Raw genomic sequence first — 22,234 nt, forward strand, 5'->3', positions numbered from 1 at the left:
GCTTTCAATTTGAAATATTGTGTATACATGTATATAAAAAAATAACCCAATGTATGACTCATCTGACAGATGTTTAAGATCAATAAAGGCTAATTTTTGAACATGCAGTTAGGAGAGAGGGAAGCAAGCCAACCTCTCCACATTGTCTTTGTTGCTGGCTTGTTTTTGCAGTGGTATCGTTAGTGGTTTTTGGAGGGAACTGTGTGCCTTCAGCCTATCTATTAAGATCAGATACCACAATCAACAAGTGGGGTAGGGGAGATAGGGAGAGGTGCATGTGGGCAGGTGTTAAATGTTAAATTTTAAAAGTGTGCATTTTGCACTCCTTTCAGGTACAGGATAAAAATAGGCCAGTAAGGAAAAAGTTTTCTAATTAGGAAAAAACTGCAATCAAATCAAGACATAATAGCCGAATTAAGTTCTTTTAATAGATTGCATATATAGATGTTTAACCATACTCTTTGATCAACTCTTTAAGAGTAGAACTTTATATCCAATTTACATGCTTCAAATATCACCTTTCTTATTTGATACAATAAGGTCTTGTATCCAAGTATCCACTTGTACACTGAGAGCTTTAAGAAAAAAACAGGACACAGAGGGAGTTGCCATTTTTTAGCAGCAATGAAATATCACTAACCCCTTTTAACATACCGAATTCAAGTCACTATCAGAGGTGAGTGCACCACAAAGTCACCAGGTACAAAATTGCTAGTTCATTTTTAAATTAATAACTTGAAATTACCCCTGCCCCCCACCCCATTACATCCCTTCTTTTTATAAACAGCAAACATTTTGCTATTTTATACATAGGCTAGCAGGCTTGTTTCAATATGAAAGTGCTAATTCATTTACAGATTTTTTTTAATCAGTTATGTAGTGCTACAATAAATGTCCAATAATCTACATAGGAACAATCTGATGAATGAAAATGATGAAGATTGAATAAGGCTATCGATTACCTTATCTTATTTACATATAAAGAATAGATACCCAATGGTGAGGAAAAGACAGAAATCGGACAAATACTCATAGGTGTAAAAATTACATCTACCTTTGAGCTTATACTGTAAATGAGACATTTTAAATAGTCCTGTAGCCCATGCCTATTTTTTTCCTCAGAAAAAGAAAAGCTGCCTTCATGACATCCCCTCATTTCAGATTTCCACAGTGTCACTTGAATGTTCAGTCAGAATCTTACTTTCTTCAAAAATTAAAGAATATACCACCCCAAATTACCTCCCTCCCCCCCACCGAAATCCCTCTGGTTTCTTTTTCAGTGCCAAGTTGCATGATCAGGTCCCACCTCCTGGGTTTTTTTGTCCATCTATTGATCAATTAGTTTAGAGTAGATAACATAAACCAGTTCTGGAACCGCTACTAGGAGGAACACAAGCTCTTCACTACAATCACACAGCAGGAAAGAAAGTGATAACTCAATTCATCCCTGGTGCCGGGCCTCCGAAATTGAAAGAACTTGGCACAACTGGAGCACTAAATTTGTATCCTCCATGCTTCTCAATCATTTTGGATTCTAAAAAAAACAAGTGAAAGTTTAATAGAGTATTTCATCTTACTACTTTGGAGAAGAGAAGGAACTGACAGATATTAACAAAAGCTTAACCCACTTCTATTAGCCAGAAAATACCAAAGCTGTCCTCTTCCCCCTTCTCTTACATAAGAATAAAAGAGGGGTACATTATATAGAGAAGATAATCTTTACTGTTGTATGCTATCAACTTCTTAGCCAACTTTCATTTTCTTATGTTATAAAAGAAGTTTTAAATAAACCTTTTTGAGTCAAATACCAAATCAGGATTCAGTCTTCAAAGGGAATAACAACTAATGAATCTAGTGCTGGCAAATCCAAATATAAAATACCTTTTTTAAAAAGCATGCTTTCTTTGTAAGGAGGATACTTCCCTGAATATTAAACTAGTTTGACTAATAGTATTAAGACCTACAAAAAATTGTTAGGCTTGTCTATTATCTAAAATGTCCTTTTCTGAAATGCATACTGAAATGTTTAAAGATGGTAAGATGTGATGATGTCTGGGATTTTCTTTAATATACCTCCTAAAAAATTGTTTACACTTTTAATAGAATTTTCTACTATCAAGCCATCACTGAAAGCTGGAGCAACTGTATCAAAGCTATTGCACCCTGAAAGTAGTCTTCAATTACACTTAAAATCAGTGAACTACAGCTAAAAACAGAATTCATTTCTTCATTCCTTCAGATTTCTTTCCTTCTGAATTCCTATCACCTGCAACAATTGTTGCTTTTATATAATTTTAAATCATTTAATATAAAAATTTTAAAGCTCTATCAAGTCATTAATTGCATTAAAGAGGTGTTGTAGTCAACTGACATACCATGGGCTGCTCTTCTTTGATCAGCCAGAGTTGCTATATCCTGTAACTGTTTTCTTTGCTCTTCATTAAGACCATGAGTCAAAGCCTGATACCACACAGGATTACGATTTTGTATAGCTATCAAAAAGAAAACAAGGGGGAAAGGGGCAATTATGAGAGGCCTGTTAATTCCTTTCTATTCTGTCCTTTCTGACATTCTGATCTATTTTATATTTTTCCAATAATAATTTAAGTTACTTATCTGTGAAACACAAGATCTAGGGAGAAAAAATTCTGGTTTGGCTTTATGCCCCCAAAATCTAATCATTCTCCTAATTTGTATCTCTAAGCAAATAAGGAATCAGAGCTGAAACCAGGTCTTATATAATTAAGTAACAAAGTAGGGAAACTTTAAAAGTAACTCAACCCATTTAAAAGATTCAGAGTTAGGGATGCCTGGATGGCTCAGTCAGTTAACTATCTGATTTGGCGCAGGTCATGATCTCACACTTCATGGGTTGGAGCAGTGTGTCTCAGGCTCTGTGGTGTCAGCTCAGAGCTTGGAGCCTGCTTCAGATTCTGTGTCTCGTTCTCTCTCTGCCCTTCCCCCACTCACACTCGGTCTCGGTCTCTCAAAAATAAATGAACATTAAAAAATAATTAAAAATAAAATAACAGATACAGAGTTAAATAAAAGCAACTTGAAAACGATCAAGGCTACTTTGGTTGGATTATCAAAACCCTGTAAGGGAAAGAAAAATAAGATAAAGACAGAGAGGGAGGCAAACTATAAGAGACTTTTAAATGCTGAGAACAAACCGAGGGCTGATGTAGGGGTATTGGGTGGGGGGATTGCCTAAATGGGTGACGGGCATTAAGGAGGGCACTTTTTGGGATGTTATATATAAGTATAAATCACTAAGTTCTAATGTTTCACTTGTGAAACCATTATTTTACAATGCTAACTGGCTTGGATTTAAATAAAAAAATAATTCTCAAAAACCCAACATAAAAAAAAAATGAGAAGCATTGACTAGATCTAAGAAAGGAGTGAATGATACAAAATGCTTTTTTTTCTGCACTGCCTCATTAAAAACCTTTTTAAAATACACCTACTATCTTTTTCCATGGATAGCTCTGCAGTTCCTAAAACGCTCACATTTTATATTAGAGCTTAAAATAATGGTCAAACCTAATCTGTTACAAGTCCAGGTTTAAATTCTCAGTGTTTCAAGAAAACATGCACTAGATAAATTGATGTATAAGGGTACCATGTCTGACCACATATTTCCCTATTTCAACCGAGTAGCTATACAAAGGGGTAGGTGTGTGCTGAGTTAATCAAAGAAAGAAAAATGTTCTCTATATAAGACTTCCCACAAAAGTTTTTAAAACAGTGGAGTGCCTGGGTGGCTCAGTTGGTTAAGCATCCGACTTCGGCTCAGGTCATGATCTCACAGTCCGTGGGTTCAAGCCCTGCGTTGGGCTCTATGCTTACGGCTCGGAGCCTGGAGCCTGGAGCCTGCTCAGATTCTGTATCTCCCTCTCTCTGCCCCTCTCTCGCTCGCTCTCTGCTCAGTCTCTCAAAATAAAATAAAGACATTAAAAAATTTTTTTTAAGTTTTTAAAACAGTAATTCCAAGAATGGAAACTGATTTCCTCCGGTGCCAGGTATTTTGTGGTGAACCTTGACATCCAATCCCATGATATTCTATTTCTACTTTACTGCATTTACAATGCATGGGCCCTCTATTGTAAGTCCTCCCTGGGATTAACATGTATTTCAGTCTACAAAATACAAAGTTATTAACAAAACCAAGTTGGTAGTTCTTGGCGCCTCAATCAATTCTTGCTGCCTGCCATGGAGTTCAGAAGATATTGTGTTTCTCTAACCTTGTATCAAAAATGCTTTGGTTATCAGAGAATTTATTCTATATCAAAGTTCTCATCATATCTAAGACTGATGGTCAACATAGTCGTTAACTGTGGGGAAAAGGTGTTTCAAATATAGTGCCAATTTAAATTTCTTAAGCTGGATGGAACATGCATGGATGTTTTATTTTGTTGAAGTCTAAGTAAAAGATGGTAAAGCCACACACAATGTGTTTCAAGAAAAAAGAAAAGAGATTCTAAGATCATTAATGCTAAAAATGGTCAGATTCTTGAAAGTCAATTGTGGTTTGGGTCGGGGGGGAAAAAAAGATACACATATACATAAACACACAATAAACAGATGTAAGAGTGGATACTTCTGGAGAATGCTGAAAGGAGAGGAATCAGAAGTAGGAAAGAGGAACTATCATTGTATACACTTTGAACGACAGGATTTTCCAATACTGTGCATGTTTCAGCATGACAATCTAAATAAAAATAACATAATAAAATGAGGAAATACTCCCAAACTCTAATAACTTTGGATACTTTAAGCTACCAATCCCTAAATCATATTCCAGTTTTAGTCTGATATACCTAAAATTCCTTCTTTAAGTCACAGACACAAATGAGAACAGACAGATTCAGGAAAATGGATTATATAGAGCCATCTAAGTTACATATAACAAGCTGACTTACTTTGAAATATAGCTTTAAATATCTGATACTCATCAACAGGGTTATCTTCATCATCAATGATTGTGGAATAGCCTTCCAGAGCAGTCTCCTCAGCATCATCCTCTTCCCAGTCTTCATCATCTCCATCCTCACCTGCTTGCTTAGCCAAAATCTCCAAATATTCTTGCCCATCTTCATCAATATCATCTTCATCACTCCCCAGTTCCTCTACCAAGTAATATATAGGTGCATATGTTAACAGTGAAGTATTCTCAAGAAAGTGACAGTGACCACAGTCAGTAAATTACAAATCAGAACTGAGTAAGTTTAAGTTTCAGGAAGTGGTGTTCAAATATTCAGCAATAGGGGCACTTGGATGGCTCAGACGGTTAGGTGTCCAACTCTTGATTTTGGCTCATAATCTCATGGTTTGTGAGACCAAGCCCTGTGTCAGGCTCTGTGCTGACAGTGTGGATGCTACTTGGGATTCTATCTCCCTGCCTCTTCCCTGCTTACATGCACTGTCTCTCAAAATATATTAAACAAATATATATATATACATACTCAGTAAAACAATTCTCACAGAAATCCAAGAAACCCAACCACAATTATTTTTTTTTTTAAATGTTTTATTTCTTTTTGAGACAGAGAGAGACAGAGCATGAGCAGGGAAGGTCAGAGAAACAGGGAGACACAGAATCGGAAGCAGGCTCCATGCTCTAAGCTGTCAGCATAGAGCCCGATGCAGGGCTCGAACCCATGAATGTGAGATCATGACCTGAGCCAAAGTCGGAGACTCAACCTACTGAGCCACTCAGGCGCCCCCCAACCACAATTCTTAATACCAGAGGTTTGAAAAGGGATTACATAACATGAGATCCAGCACTTAACTGTGCTCTAAACCTTATGGTATACACCAAATACCAACAAAAAAATTATATAGTTTATGTTATATCCACAGAGTACCTTTTGTGAGTTTCTTTCATAAACCATTTAATAATTTCTCTGAACCAACTTTCTATCAACTTATACTCTTATAGTCTATAGTGTTCTACTGTTAGCCAACAACTAATTATACTTAGGTAAAATGTACTGTTAGCCAACACCTAATTATACTTAGGTGTTAGCACTAATAGAAGACAGATGTTTGCCCACATTAAAAGCCATAAATGCCTAGAATTGCTTTACATGTTGGAGATATAGCCAAAGTTCCTGTCTTTATATGCCTTACTCTAGTTGGAAAATTTGGCAGTCTTTCTATGAATGAATCAACATGAAAACATTTGGCTACAATCCCATATTTCTTTAGAAGGGCTAAAAAACAAGTCCAATGATATTTGTAAGTCAGTAGGTTTGGTTTCCTTCACCACAAATTCCTTACCAGTTTCGTCATCATCTTCGGCTTCATCGTCGTCATCACTGTCATTCTCGTGTTCTGCATGGCAGGCATATGCTCTTTTTAATCCATTAAACAAAAGGATAAAAGCTGGCAAAATCTGTCCAGAAACTTGATTTAAAACCTGTGGTATTTGTTCCATATCAATAAGAGCACACAGGCCCAGAACACACATCTTTCTGTCATGAAGCCTAAAAAAATAAACAAAATATTTTCTTTTTCTTAATAAACAGTTTCTCACCAAGTTAAATAAACAAAGATCCAATGTATGTCACTTACCCCAAGAAACAATCAACATCATTAAGCCACTGTGTAATAAAATGATTTGTAACTGGTTCAACATTATTAGGGAAGCGAAGATTTTCTAAGGTGTTCAGAAGGAGGTGCGGATTATAATACAGAGCTGCAATGGCAACTTGCAGGCACATTGTCCGAAGTTCACTTGTCTTCACCTCTCTTGTCAGTCTCTCTAAAGCTGCTTCCACAAATAAGGGAATGCACTATGAAGACAAACAGCAAAGAATTCTAAAACTGTAACAGTAGTCCAACCATCTTACCCCTATTAACTTGTTGCCTCAAACAACCTCTTTTTCTCCCCATTAGATAACCCAACAGTTTTTATTGTTGAGGCATTCACTGATAAATCTAACTTCAGAGAAGACAAATCTTCACTGAGCCTCATCACAATAGCCAATTGGATTCACAATATTCTTACTAATAACCTTATTGTAGCAATCACTTCACAGTATGTGTGTCAATTCATATTATACCTTAAACTTACATGATGTTATATTTCAATTATATCAACAGAGTTGAGGGAAAAAAATTCCTACTAAACTGATCATGGAAATTTAACAACTAAATCTACCTTATGGCAAAAGTGATAATGTTGCAAACAATACTCCCACAGTATACTATTTAAAAAAAAATCTCACTCTGTATAACAAGTAACCATAAAACATTATATTTTCACACATATTAAACATATGATTATATATTAACTTTAAACCAACAATTTAAAAATGTTATCTGTAGTGACATAATAAACAGTAACATACCAAATATACAACAAATACCCCAAAAGAAAAAAACTGGAGGAAAAGATTCTCTTTCAGAAGCTTCAAACAAGAAACTTTAATCATTCCCTCACTGACCTGGTCAATGCCACGCCCTTTGCACTGTAGAATGATGACCTCTAACAATTTTGCTGCATGACACTCTGCATCTTCTCCTGCAACTCCTGTAAGAACCTGGTCAACATAGAATATAAAACTGCAATGAGGCATCATGAACCTTTAAATCAAGGAATTTCTCTGTCCCCTGTCTACAGTCTTTGGAGTTTTTCTTAAGATATTCTAATTCATATATATGACTGCAAAATTTATTATACAGACTATAATCTAAAAAAACAGGATTTGGGAGTTACTGGTTGGTCTTATTTCAGCAATCCACTTCCTGGTCTAATCAAATCACTTCCCCTGCAGTGTCATCCTGGACTACTCCATGTTGAAACCACTATCTTTTCATACAACCATAATAGCTAAAGCACCATCCCTTTCTTAGGGATATCTGACTCTTCTGTAAAGTGATAAGTGAATGAACGAAAAATAAAGCTAACTGCTAGGAAAGCCTTTTCTCTATACAAGTCTCACAAAATAAAAAATAGTGCCATTGAAGTGAGGAGGGGAAGAAAAGGCAGTGTTGATGGAAAATGCTGCTCCCAGACAAGAAATTTTTTGGACATGTGCTAATTAGCACCAGAGGACTTGAAATGTTAAGAGTAACTTCTGGAAAAGGAAAGTAAATGGTATGGATATCGCTGTTCCCAGAGTAGTAACATAAACTGTAATTGGCAATAAATAATAATATACCAGGTGTTGATTTTGTGACCAAGTGTTCAAAAAGAAAACATATCAGTGAGATAAACCCATCAAAAAACACCACAGAACGAAATCATTTTTTAAATGCTTGGTATTAAAAAGTCTGCTGCCTCTCAACACTGTTAGTAATGCAAATGCTACCCAATTGTATTGATTTTGATATTGAAGGACCCCAAATTCAATGATTTTATTCCCTACCTTCTGGTTAAGAAAAACAGTATTTAAAAAAAACAAACACCCTGGTGCCTGGGTGGCTTTGTCCGTTAAGCGTCCAACTCCTGATTTCAACTCAGGCCATGAATTCACCGTTTGTGGGTTCAGAGCCCTGAGTCAGGCACTGTGCTTAGGGATTCTCTCTCTCGGTCTCTCCCTCTCTGTTCCTCCCCAACTCATGCTCTCTCTCTCTCAAAAAAAGTTTCTGATTCTTTCCTTCTTCTGATCCAAAGTCTAGCAAAGATCTAGCCTAAGGTAAGCAAGCTCCAGGCACTCTAAAAACAAAAACATTTATAACTCCAATTAAATGTCAGGGCAGGCAAAAGACAAATACTTGTCAAAGCCATTACTGTGGCATCTAGGAATCAGTCTTTTTTAGTTTGTAGCTTTTAAGACCCTTATTCTGTCACCATATATCCACCATAATGTATCATGTATCTTCACTCTTTACAATTTCATACTTTTTATAGTACCAGCCTGATGAAATATATCCTTACATTAACTAAAAATGACCTACCTTTTTACACATACTATATATCATTTCAAGATACTTGGTATCTGACAGAAGTGTGTCTGTATCAACTGTTACATAATTATGAAGCAGAGGCATCATATCTGTATTAATAAAAAGCATAAAAATATTAAAAATGAATTAAACCAAAAAATTGTAAGTTAAATATCTTTACTAATATGAATGCTTTGTTTCTGAAAAAAACCTTAGAAAAAGAAAGCAAATATGAGATTGTTTGTTCCCTAATAGTTGGTATATACTATACAAAACTTATTATTATATATTATACAAAATAGACTAACAGGAGGCAGGAAGGTAAGACTATGTGTTAAAGAAAACAAACCTAAAAGGATAACTAAATCAAAATACAAGATGTTACCGTCTTTGAGCATTAACTGCTAGTGATAATATCTAGACAATGAAGCACTTAGAATACTCAAAAGCATTTGTTCAGGTGATATATTAAATATGAATCAAATTGGGGGGAAATTCTCAGTATTTCTCTGCTGACTTGACTTACCTGTAAAGTAATCAAACCCATCTTGCTGAAAAACCTCAAATACGAGAGGTAGTAGCTGCCACATTTGTGGAGACACTTGTTGACATGTCAAACTATGTGCTAAAGAGAAGATCTCCTCATAGAATTCTAAAAGAGAATATGGAGTCATTAGGACAATACTTGCTGATGTAAAAAAGTAGGAAATTCTAAACACAGAGGTATATACCTAAGACATGCTGTTGTAAAACAGTTCCAATGACCTGTAAGCAGATGCCCTCAAGCTGCTGGGTTATCTAAAAGAGAAGGAAAAAAGTTACATGTAACTGTCTTACATCACTGCATGAATAAACAATGTAAATGTAATTCACTGCTTACTGAAATATAAAGTATTTTTTTAATGTTTTATTTATTTTTGATAGAGAGAGAGAGAGAGACAGAGCATGAGAGGGGGAGGGGCAAAGAGAGAAGGAGACACAGAACCGGAAGCACGCTCCAGGCTCTAATGTGTCAGCACAGAGTCTAATGCGGGGCTCGAACCCACAAACGTGAGATCTGACCTGAGCTGAAGTCAGAGGCTTAACCGACTAAGCCACCCAGGCGCCCCAAATATAAAGTATTTTAAGAAATCATTTTAAATCTTTGTTTTGAAGTGATTCATTATAAAACTGTGGGTCAATATGGAATTTAAATTTAGTAAAATACCATTACAATAAAATACAAAGAATAACATAGTTTACTTTAAAACAAAAAAATAACATCCTGGGAAAATGTAAATAATTATGAAAATAAAGGAGCCGTATCATTCTGTGAATAGATTACAGACCTTTTTGTGTTTATATATAATCAGTTCAGATGTAAATGAAAAGTCACTGTCATTAATTCCTACCAATTCTTAAGTCACTTCTTATTTATATAATTACTTTAGATATAGTGAACCATGCCCCAAGCCATATTAAGAAAGACTGAAAATACAAATTCCTCTTTAACTGTCAGTATGGTCCTCGTTCAGATGCCAAATCCCTGGAAACCATCAGAATGTTTTAGTGGGGAGGGAAGATAAAATTTACTAATTGGATATAGAACCAGTACATATACGTACAACATTTTTAAGTCTTCAAATATATAGTGACAACTGATTTTTAACAGCTACAGAATTCCTCATGGCTTCTACCTATTTCCAGTTATAATCTAGGATACAAATAGCTTACAAAAATTTTCATATTGCAAACGGCAATTTGCAGATAACTTGAAAACATGATATATGGATATAATATCTGTCTGCACTGGAATTCTTAACATCGAATTCAGGACATTGGTTACTTCTAAGAGAAAGGAGCAAAAAAATGAAATTGGGAAGTGGTACCCCAAGGGCTTCAATTACATCTATCTGAAATTGTTTTTCTTACTAGAAATAAAGTTTAAAGTATATACTACAAAATTTTAAAATCTAATAAACTTAAGTGGTGGTTAAAAGGTATTACTGGTTAGAGTTTTCTCTGTTCTTTACCCTTATGTCTTAAACTATTTCATTTTATTTTCATTTGTTAAATGTTTATTTAATTTCCAGGGGTGCCTGGGTGGCTCAGTCAGTTAAGCATTCGACTCTTGACTTCGGCTCAGGTCATGATTTCATTGTTCATGGGTTCGACGCCCACGTTGGCCTCTGCTGTGACAGGGCAGAGCCTTTTTGGGATCTTCTCTTTTCCTCCCCAACTCACTCTATCTCTCAACACAGCGCACACATGAGCTAGGCAAGGGCAGAGAGTCAAGAGTTGGACACGTAACTGACTGAGCCACCCAGGTGTCCCACATTAGTTCTTTTAAAAAAAATTCATGATTATAATTCTTTCCAAAAGACAACTGTAAAAGAAGAAAACTAGAAAGATGATGGTAATGGTAGTACAATGTGTACTTGACACCACTGAGCTATATACTTAAAAATAGCTAAGATAGTAAATGTTATGTTATGTACAGTATATCACAATTAAGAAAACAAAAGCAGTAGTACAGCTGCTTAAGAGTGGCTTTAAATTCCCTAAAACCTGGATCAAAACCTTGTAATGTCGGATCATTTTCTTACCTCTTTATGATCTTCAACTACACTAAGAAGTGTGTCAATGGTATTCAGGATTCCCATAGCAGTAACTGCTTTGTCATCACTTCCTTCTTCATCTGGCCCAGTCTGGATTACCTGATTAAATGTCATTGCCTAGGTTCAAAAGAATATAGTTTAGGCCTGCAATGGAAGCAGTAAAAACACATTTTGGTCTAAAACTTCATTTTTAAAATGTGTTCGCTGGAACAGCAAAACCAATCAATGTCCCCAAAATGGTTAATAATAATTAAGAGCCTATGGTCTACAATCAAATACAGCTCTGCCACTTACTAGGTGACCTTAAAGTTACTAGATCTGTTTTCTCTTTTTTTTTTTTAATTTTTTTTTAATTGCTTTTTATTTTATTTTTGAGAGACAGAGAGAGACAGCTGGAGCAGGGGAGGGTCAGAGAGAGAGGGAGACACAGAATCCGAAACAGGCTCTAGGCTCTGAGCTAGCTGTCAGCACAGAGCCCGACGCGGGGCTCGAACCCACGAACCGTGAGATCTGACCTGAGCCGAAGCCGGATGCTTAACCGACTGAGCCACCCAGGCGCCCCACTAGACCTGTTTTCTAACATCTCACTGAGATATTGTGAGGATTAAAAGAGGCAAAGCATAAAAAGGCTTAATATTAAGAATATTTTTATTAATTTTATTGGCTAACATTCAACAATGCCCAAATACAGGTATATTAATCAAGGTTTTGTTACAAATTTCAATCATTTTCAAAAAAACTTCTGAGAAATAAAGGATGGAGTCATGGCTAATAATCAGCTTAATATATTATAAATGCACGAAGTGCCTGGGTAGCACAGTCTGTTGAGCGTTTGACTTTTCTATTATTGTTTTTCTTACTTTTGAGAGAGGGAGAGAGTGTGCATGCGCACATGTGCAGGGGAGGGGCAGAGAGAGGGAGACAGAAGACAGAATTCCAAGCAGGCTCCACATTGTCAGCACAGAGCCTGACCCAGAGCATGAACCCATGAACCGTGAGATCATGAGCCAAAATCAAGAATAGGTCCCCTAACCGACGGAGGCAAGCAGGCTCCCCGAGTGTCTGACTCTTGATTTTAGCTCAAGTCAGGATTCCAGGGCTGTGAGATTGAGTCCACACTCAATGTGGAGCCTGCTTAGGAGCTCCCCCCTCCACTCCCCTGCTCACACTTTCAACCCCCAAAATATTTTTAAAAGGTAGGGGAGGGATGGCGCACCTGGGTGGTTCAGTTAGTTGAGTGTCCTACTCTTGGTTTTGGCTTAGGTCATGATCTCAGAGCTCTGTGGGTTCAAGCTCCATAGTGTTAAAGCACTGCATTGCCAGTGCAGAGCCTGCTTAAGATTCTCTCCCTCTCTCTGTTCCCCTCCCTGACTTATGCTATCTCTGTTTCACTCTAAATAAATGAATAAACTTAAGAAAAAAATCTATATATATATATATATATATATAAAACACACACACACACACACACACACACACACACACACACACACTAATGCGTATTGTGGAGGCGTACACTTCCAAGGGTGAATCCCACCATTCTAGCTTGGGCAAGTTACTTAACCATTTTATAGTTTACATTTTCTCTCAGTATAGGAATATTCTTGGGCTCCTGGATGGCTCAGTTGGTTAAGCAATAGACTCTTGATCTTGACTCAGGTCATGATTTCACAGTTCATGGGTTTGAGCACCATGTTAGGTTCTGCACTGTCAGAGGATTCTCTCTCTCCCTCCTTCTCTCTTTCTGTGTCCCTACCCCATTTACACTCTCTTTCTTTCTCACAATAAATAAACCTAAAAATATTTGCTGTAAGCAATGAATACGTGATTGGTTCAAAAAACATACCAAATGTTGTGTCATTTCTACTGCAATAGGAGTAACTTCTTCACTATATTCGCAGATCATTTTCTGAATTACATTGGTAAGATCATCATTTTCTGTTTCTCTTATAATATGAAGAAGAGCCTGCATCACAGGTCTGATAAATGGAGTGATATATTCTTTAGCTGCGAGGAAAAAGGGAAAGAAAATTGGAAACAACTAAACCTCCTTAAAACTTGATATATATCAAATAAAAAATAAGTACTTTCACATAAGACAAGGCATCAAGTTTCTAGGATGCCTTGTATAATTATGTGTAAAAACACTGCATTATTTTTGAGATCTAAATCCCTTACCCTTTTCCTGATTGCTGATCAACACTTGAAGTGCAATCGCAGCTTCCACTTTCACAGGCATTTCTCTATCATCAATCAGACATCTCCGAGTCAGCTCTAAGGCCGTTTGCAGGTTCTGGTCACTTTTGAACTTCACTTCACAAAAATAGTGAAGGACCCAGCAAGCCTTTTTAAAAAAATGCAGTGAGTTACTACAGATATATCACATTAAGTTGCAGTAAGCTATAGTGCCTCTATTCCCAAAGTTCTGTGTGTGGGAATTTGGAGGCTGGCCAGTGGTAGATACGTCCAAAGAGACAACACTAGACCAGTACTATGATCCCAACTTATTCTTTGGCTGCATGATGTTTGTGTGGATAGCAAGATCTGAATGCAAAACACAGGCAGACACTGCTATCAGACACAGATGAAAACTATGCACACATTACAGCAGCCATTTAAATATTTAAATGAAACAGAGGTCTAATATGAAATATGGCTTAGCATTAAAAATGTTCCACAGAAAAGTCTACATAAGCAGTTACTCATTACAAGGCAAAAAATGTATAAATTAATACAGCTTCAAAACATACCCTTGCTCTCATATAGCCTAGTTCACTGCTGAAGAGAGGAAATACATGATTCTGCAACATGTATTCCATCTGATCTTTGTAGATCTTTTTCTGTAAATATAAACAACAATTATTGTTGAAAGACTACCAAATATAATCTTAAATGCCAAATAAACACACTAGTGTTAAAAATCACTACTGATGTCAAAACATCTAATTCTTTGTACCGCAGTATCCATATCAAATTTTCTCATTCTCAAACATCACTGTTAAAAAAACATTGAATACCTTCTCTTTAATCTTTTTTCCTCATTTGCTTAGAAAATAATTATGCCAAATCTTAAAAACAATCATGTTTGAATGATGAAGTGTGGTTAATTTTATTCCTCACCTTATAATAATAATTATCACAATGGAAAAATCTCTCTGGAAAACTTCTAAAGGAATATAACATAGATTGAGAAAAGACCTTGTTTTCAAGGTAATCTGGATATTTAAAAAGATATTCTCGTAAGTCTTGAAGTAGGGCCTTTTCTAAGTGGTAACAAGCTTTTAAGAGTTCCTAGAACTGCATATTACATCAACACTAAAAACTTATAAATACTTCAAGAACTGAAGACTGAGACATGGAAACTAAATGCAATGTGGGATCCTAGACTGGAGTACGGACCAGGAAAAAGGACAATAGAGGGAATTCTTACAAAATGTGAAAGGGATCTGTAAGATTAGTGAATAGTATCCTAGCAATATTAATTTCCTGGTTGTAAGAATTGTGGTATGGCTATCTAAGATGGTAGGCAACATTACAGGAAGAGTAATGGAAACTATTTTTTGCAATTTTTCTGTAAGTCTAAAATTACCTTTAAAAAGTTAAAACAAAAATAAACAGAAAAAAAAAGTTAAAACAGAAAAATCTGAACTTGCCAAGACTACTCAACTCAAGATTCCCAGCTTTCCATATAAGTAACCACTGTCTTTAATTTATCAACAGAAGGATGAATAGGCAGGTATAGGAAAAGCTGAAAAATACACAAAATGTACCTACAAATGGTGACATGGAACAAGGTTCCTGGGAGTTGGACGATTCTGTGACTAAATATTTACTTGTACTTTGGTTAACATTTATTAACTTTTAAGCAAAAACACTTCAAATTTATGAAGCCAGACACAACGTATACAATTAGGTTTAAGTTCTTAAACACAAATCTAACCCAGGGTCATTTTTTACTAGAAAATTTATGTCACAAAAAGCATGATGTTCCTAGATTACAAATGGATATATTCATGTTTATAAATTTCCTTAAAGATACATTTTTCAAAGAAAAAACTCCACTATTTTACAATTATTTTGCAACATGAAAATCAAATAATTCCTGCAAAAAGAAGCACCTTCAGCCTACGCAGCAAAAGAAAATATAAACCGGACAGAATTTCAAAACCATATCAAAACCTGTACTTCAAAGGACATGAAGTAAAACAATAACCCAAAAAAATAGCAGAAATACCTGCAAATCATTATCTATGAAAAAGGTCTAGTATTTTTTAATGTTTATTATTATTTTTTAATGTTTATTTTTGAGAGAGAGAGAGTGCATGCAGCGGAGAGAGAGGGAGACACAGAATCTGAAGCAGGCTCCAAGGCTCTGAGCTATCAGCACAGAGCTCAATGCAGGGCTCGAACCCACGAACCACGAGATCATGACCTGAACCAAGGTCAGACATTTAAATGACTGAGCCACTCAGGAGATCCAATGTTTGTTTAGTTTTGAGAGAGGGAGAGAGGCAGAGTGTGAACAGGGGAGAAGCTGAGAGAGATCTGAGAAAGACACAAAATCTGAAGCAGGTTCCAGGCTCTGAGCTGTCAGCACAGAGCCTGACGAGGGGCTCGAATTCACAGACTGTGAGATCATGACCTGAGCCAAAGTCAGATGCCCAACCAACTGAACCACCTAGGAGCCCCTAAAAAGGTGTACTACTTAGAATATACAAAGAACTCTTAACAATTCGACAATAAAAAGGCAATCTAGTTAAAAAATAGGCAAAGGATTTGAATATATCACCAAAGAAGATAAACAATGGCCATTATGCACATCAAAAGATTCTCAATATTGTTAGTCATCAGGGAAACGTATATCAAAACGACAATGAAATGTCATTTGACACCAACTAGGATGGCTACAATAAAAAAGATCATAAGAGTTAGTGAGGACATAGAAACTGGAACCCTCATATACAGCTGACAAAAGCAAAATGATACAATTACTCAGAAAACAGTCTGGCAGTTTCTCAAAATATGACAGCAATTTGACATCTAGGTATATGTTACCCAAGAGAAGTAAAAATATTACATGCACACAAAAACTTGTATATAATCACAGCTTCAAATGGATACAATACAAATGTCCATCAAATGATGAATGGATAAATAAAATGAGGTATATCAATACAACGGAACATTATTTGGCAACAAAAAGGACTGAAGTACTGATATGTGCCACAATATGGATGAACTTTGAAAATATTTTGTTAACTGAAAAAAGTCATTTTTTTTTCCCCAAAGGGCTTTATTACCGGCTTAGGCTCGCTGGGGCCTAAACTCGGGCTCACAGACTTTACCGGCATGGTGGATCCATGCTGAGAGCAAGCCTGAAAAAAGCCACTCCTAAAGGAGCACATGTTATATAGCATTCCCTTTACATGAAATATCCAAAATAGGTAAACCTATACAGAGGACAAAAAGTAGATTAGGGGTAGCCTAGGGCTGAGAGGTATGGGAAAAAAAATGGAAAGTGACTGCTAACACTTTTGGGGATGATGGTTCTACAACTTTGTGAATAAAACCCCTAATGTATACACTATAATGCGTGAACAGTAAGATATGTGAATTGTATCTCAATAAAACTCTTAATAACTTGCAAACGAAAGAAGAAATACCTTGAGAAGTATTTCAGCTAAAGATCCAATCATATGCAGGGCTCCATCTTTTTTTCGAGGATCAGCATTTGGTTCTGTAAGAATCTGGTAGCAAAATCCCATGGTCTTTTGCAGTACCTAGATTAAAAAAGTGATACTTTACTGGACTTTCAAACAATCCTTAACAAAAACAAAAAGACATAATGACTTACATGGCTAACATTAAAAGCTGAGTGTACAATCTGAACAAATTTTAAATATTAAAGCAAAAGTTATCTACATTAAATAACCTACCTCTTTCCTCTTGCTACAAGCTGTGAACAAAAGTGTTTGGGCAGCAGTAGTGGGAGAAATGAAATCTTCAAACACATCTAAAGAATAAAATTAAAATTATTACAAAACCCAGTAATTCCAATTTCTTCAACAAACATTTTCACATAATTTACAAATGATGTTCTGTAAAAAAAACAGACCTTAAAATTTTTCTAAATCTTCATGCAAGGTATGAAAATGAACCCAGATTCCTATATAATTTAGCAATAGCCTAATTTCATGTCTTTTCTGTACAAATTAAAATGTTAATCCATCAATTTCTCCTAAGGATTATTTTCTTTACTACAAAATACTACTGCTATTAGATTTTTATAATACAGTCACAAAAGAATAATCTACTGCAAATACAAAAGCCTTTGGTAGGAAGAAGAACTAATACTCAACATTAGCCAAATTATAATTCCTTAGTTCCATGGAGACACTCCATGTGATACAGCTTCCACTATGCATCAATTCCCACACATGAGATGACTGACACGAGATCCAAAAGCACAGTTTACACACTTAGTGTTAAGGTGTAATCTTGAATTTGTAACAATTCTGGCATTTTCCAGAAACACATCCACAAATTGTAACGTAGTAACACTACTATAGATGTGTCTGTTAAAAAATGAAGATCATTGGGGTGCCTGGGCGGCTCACTCAGTTAGCTGTCTGACCTTGTCTCAAGTCATGATCTTACACTTCGTGACATTAAGAACTGAATCGGGCTCTGTGCTGATAGCTCAGAGCCCAGAAACTACTTTGGATTCTGCTTTCTTCTCTCTCTGCCCCTTCCCTGCTTGTGCTCTCTCCTCTCTCTCAAAAATAAACTTAAAAAAAAAATTGATCATGCCATAACTATGAATAGACCCTAGAAAGTCTAAACAATGAATAAATTACATTAAAATAAAGATTTTTTTAGTACCAAAGGTGAGGCCTTAAAACTCCCCTAGGTTTATTATACAAAGTTAGTTACTGACATTTTGTTCCTAAGAAAGTGAAAATTTACCAAACTTCATGCGTATATATTCATAAGGATCTTCTTGCCAAAGTTCCTCATCAGCATCTGTATAGCACATCAATGGAAAAATAACATCTTGGATAATGCCCTGTGATTTAAAAGTTAAGAAGGTAATGTTAAGTCAGTCTTCAAATTTAGACCCTGAATTTTGGTTAAGTGCTAAAGCAAAAGCAACCCTATAAGATGTATTTTAAAGCTTAGTATCAAACTTCAGTAATAATTCTCAGATCAACTATCAAAGTACATATTATTACCCTTTGAGCAACAAGTAATTATAAAATAAGATTTATGTGTATATAGGTAGGAATTAAGTATTCTGAGAAAAATACTATGACATTTTAGTCCATCATATCCTGTAGTTGTAAGAAAGAAAATACATTATTCATAGAAAACAGTCTCTAAGCTCATTATTCCCAAGACTAATCTAGTGAAGTAGTCCTTTACTTACTCCAAATTACGTAACTAAAATGTTATAATAATAAGCCAACAGTAAGAATTTAAAGGCAAGTTAAAAAAAAAGAATTTAAAGGCAAGCTTTAAGATAATAGTTTTAAATTAAAATGTAATCTAAATATTAAAAAACATCTTTTATAAGTTTGTCAAGGTATGGTCTAATTTTCCTGCTATAATCTCAAAACAAAAGCACAAGTCAACAAAATGTGCATTTTCATATTAATGTAATTAATGTTATTTCTATTATATTTTCCAGAAAACACTTCAGGTAGAAAATTATTACTTGTATATGAGGCTTCAGATTCTTCCAGGTGAGGGCATGTGAAACTCCTTGATTAATATAATTTAATGTCTGTTGTAAAACTCGGGGAGCCATATATTGCTTCTCCTTGTATTGATACAATACCTTTAATAAAACCTTTGAAAAAAAATTTTTGAGCAAAGTTAAATAGAAATCTTAACCTCTATAAGCCAGCAAAAACACCTTATATATCTTAATACCAAAATCATCATTATAAAATAACAACCATATTCTTTTAAAAAGAAATTATTTTTAAGAGTATGTATTAGAGAACCATATTTAATCCCAAGGTATTCCTATAAACAAACTGTTTAATACTATGTCAAAGGACTAGTTTTTGATTAAGTATAGAAAGAGAAAACCATGGGTTACTTACTGAACATTAACACAATTTTCTGAGACAGCCATATATTGTTAGTTACCTCCCAAAAAACCTTGCCCAAACCATGTCTGCCATGAGTTCTAATTCTACTTGATATTGTCAAGATTTGGCCCACAGACCTCTCACAGGTCTGTGAGGTCAAAACCATTTTCATAATAATGCTAAGACTTTACTTGCCCTTTTTACTGTGTGACCTCTGCATCAATGGTGGCAAAACTTCTGGTGCCTAACATGAATAAAGTAGTGACAGGTACCAAAGTGTATGAGCAGCCATCATATTCTTTACAACCATATTAACTGCAGAACAACCTTTCCTTAAGAACATTCTTACTATTAAATGAGGAATATACATGTAGCATTTTTCCTAAATATCGAAGTATGATGGTTGGAAGAAAAGATGAAATAGCTTTTCCTATCAAACACAATATACTTTAAAGAAAAAGTAACAAATTATGGTTATTTAGACTTGTGTGTTTATCATTCCTTAAAATTGAACACAAAGAGCTCTTACCCTTCAAGAAAAATAACCAAATATGTTACCGGTGCTAAAATCTGAGCTTTCAAACAAAAATTAGAATTCTCAAAATCATACACCTAAACACTTAGATCTTTTTAATCAGCTTTCCAATATTTAAAGATATTTCTAATGACATCAGTGGTGATATTAGCTAATGTGATTTTTTATTTTTCTTTAATGTTTATTTATTTTGAGAGAAAGCATGAGAGTAGAGGAGGGGCAGAGTGAGGGGGAGAGAGAATCCCAAGCAGGCTCCAAGCTGTCAGTACAGAATCTGACAAGGGGCTCAATCTCAGGAACTGTGAGATCATGACCTGAACCAAAATCAAGAGTCAGACACCTTAAGCAACTGAGCCATCCAGGTGCCCCTGTAATTGTTTCTTAATATGAATAATGAGGGGTGCTTGGGTGGCTCAGTCGGTTAAGCGTTCGACTTCAGCTCAGGTCATGACCTCACGGTTCGTGGGTTTAAGCCCCATTAACAGGCTCTGTGCTAACTCGGAGCCTAGAGCCTGCTTCAGATTCTGTGTCTCCCTCTGCCCCTCCCTTGTGCGCATTCTGTCTCAATCTGTCTCAAAAATAAATAAACATTTAAAAAATATATGTATAATGAAATATATTAACATTTGGAATATCTTCATTTAATTTTCCAAATGACCATACATTACAAAATCATGTATGGATAAAAGACCCATTCAAAGTGCAATATAGATTAACAGGTGTTAATGTAACAGAATATAAAATATTTGTTCTTATAAACTCTATACTGCAATTAACTTTTAAGAAACTGCCACCTGGGACACCTCGCTGGCTCAGTCCATAGAATATGCAACTCTTGATCTTGGACTCATGAGTTCAAGCCCCAGGTTGGTTGTAGGGTTTACTTAAAAAGAGAGAGAGAGGGAAACTACCACTATCAAATTTTGATGTGGTATCAAAGAATTTCCAAAACTATATGAATTCTATTAAAACATTCTTTCCAGGGCACCTTGGTGGCTCAGTAGGTTAAGCATCTGACTCTGATTTCAGGTCATGATCTCATGGTTTGTGAGTTCAAGCTCTGCATCAGGCTCTGCACTGACAGTGCTGAGCCTGCTTGGGATACATTCTCTCTCTCTCTCCCCTGCTTGCACTCTCCTTCAAAAATAAGTTAATAAACTTAAAGAAAAAAAAAAAGCCATTCCTTTTCCAACTTATCTCTGAGGCCATGCCACACTTTTATGTCCACCAAAACAAAACAGACTGATTACATAGGTAGATGAGTATATAGCTGTCTTTTCCTAAGCCAGATACTAAAAATATTAGTTAAAATGTTTAATGATGCCAGTTCCTTTTGCTAAAAACTTTTCAGTTGGGGAAACAGTTACTTAAAAACACACACACACACACACACACACAATGTATTCTGTGTTAATATATAATAAGTTTGTTATTATTTTTAAAAGAATACTCTTAAATTTTAATTTCTAATATGATAAATACCACTAGATGTAACTCATATAAGTAGAAGTTTGTGGAGGTTCTCAAAAGATTAAACAGAATAATGAAGACCTAAGACCAAAAATGAGAACTGCTACAGAGTTCACACAACTTTGGATACCAATCAACTATAAAAAGGCAGAAATTAACCTAATAATGCCATGTTTTTCAACTTAGAACAATTCTTAGACTTACCTGCTGGACACCAACAGCAAATGCCTTCAGAAATACTTCAGCAAATTCATTATACTCCTTGGAAACATTGCCAGGGCTTCCATATCTAAAAGAACATTATTAAAATGCCCGTTGTTTTTTTTTTCCCCTTTAATGTTTGAGAGAGAGAAAGAGTGAGCAAGAGAGAGTGTGCACACGTGCAGGGGGAGGGGTAGGAAGAAAGCAGAGAAAATCCCAGGCAGGCTCCTTGCTGTCAGCATGGAGCCCAAAATAGGGCTTGATCCCACAAACCGTGAGATCATGACCTGAGCTGAAATCAAGAGTCAGATGCTAAACTGACGGAGCCACCCAGGTGCCCCCATACGGTTTCTTTTTAATGCTTTATACATCAACACTTATGAAACCAAGAGCCTGAAAAAATAAACTTAAGTCATCATATACTGAGAGAAGCTTAC

General features: G+C 35.6%; 1 protein-coding gene and 1 non-coding gene across 3 annotated transcripts in view; both read right to left on the reverse strand.

Annotated features, from left to right (window-relative positions):
* Positions 1 to 22,234, reverse strand: part of IPO7 (importin 7) — a 47,776-nt gene that overhangs the window by 1,477 nt on the left and 24,065 nt on the right. Inside the window, exons 8-25 of one of the 2 annotated variants that reach the window (XR_003900373.1) lie at positions 21,801 to 21,885; positions 19,210 to 19,344; positions 18,462 to 18,561; positions 17,432 to 17,508; positions 17,159 to 17,275; positions 14,246 to 14,335; positions 13,674 to 13,839; positions 13,342 to 13,502; positions 11,484 to 11,612; positions 9,630 to 9,696; positions 9,425 to 9,550; positions 8,911 to 9,008; positions 7,455 to 7,550; positions 6,580 to 6,800; positions 6,286 to 6,491; positions 4,926 to 5,132; positions 2,376 to 2,492; positions 1,307 to 1,534 (exon numbers count right to left, since the gene is read on the reverse strand). Coding sequence is in view for 1 of the 2 variants with exons in the window: in XM_029915418.1 (XP_029771278.1) it covers positions 1,448 to 1,534; positions 2,376 to 2,492; positions 4,926 to 5,132; positions 6,286 to 6,491; positions 6,580 to 6,800; positions 7,455 to 7,550; positions 8,911 to 9,008; positions 9,425 to 9,550; positions 9,630 to 9,696; positions 11,484 to 11,612; positions 13,342 to 13,502; positions 13,674 to 13,839; positions 14,246 to 14,335; positions 17,159 to 17,275; positions 17,432 to 17,508; positions 18,462 to 18,561; positions 19,210 to 19,344; positions 21,801 to 21,885 (2,285 nt within the window). In the remaining variant the exon portion in view is untranslated. The remainder of the gene's footprint in view (positions 1 to 1,306; positions 1,535 to 2,375; positions 2,493 to 4,925; positions 5,133 to 6,285; positions 6,492 to 6,579; positions 6,801 to 7,454; positions 7,551 to 8,910; positions 9,009 to 9,424; positions 9,551 to 9,629; positions 9,697 to 11,483; positions 11,613 to 13,341; positions 13,503 to 13,673; positions 13,840 to 14,245; positions 14,336 to 17,158; positions 17,276 to 17,431; positions 17,509 to 18,461; positions 18,562 to 19,209; positions 19,345 to 21,800; positions 21,886 to 22,234) is intronic. The other variant, XM_029915418.1, reaches the window with a different exon arrangement.
* Positions 13,921 to 14,104, reverse strand: LOC115272884. Its single transcript, XR_003900531.1, has one exon. It is a non-coding gene; the product is annotated as a small nucleolar RNA SNORA23 (small nucleolar RNA).

Source organism: Suricata suricatta, chromosome 11, assembly GCF_006229205.1.
Source record: "Suricata suricatta isolate VVHF042 chromosome 11, meerkat_22Aug2017_6uvM2_HiC, whole genome shotgun sequence".
NCBI lineage: Eukaryota > Metazoa > Chordata > Mammalia > Carnivora > Herpestidae > Suricata > Suricata suricatta.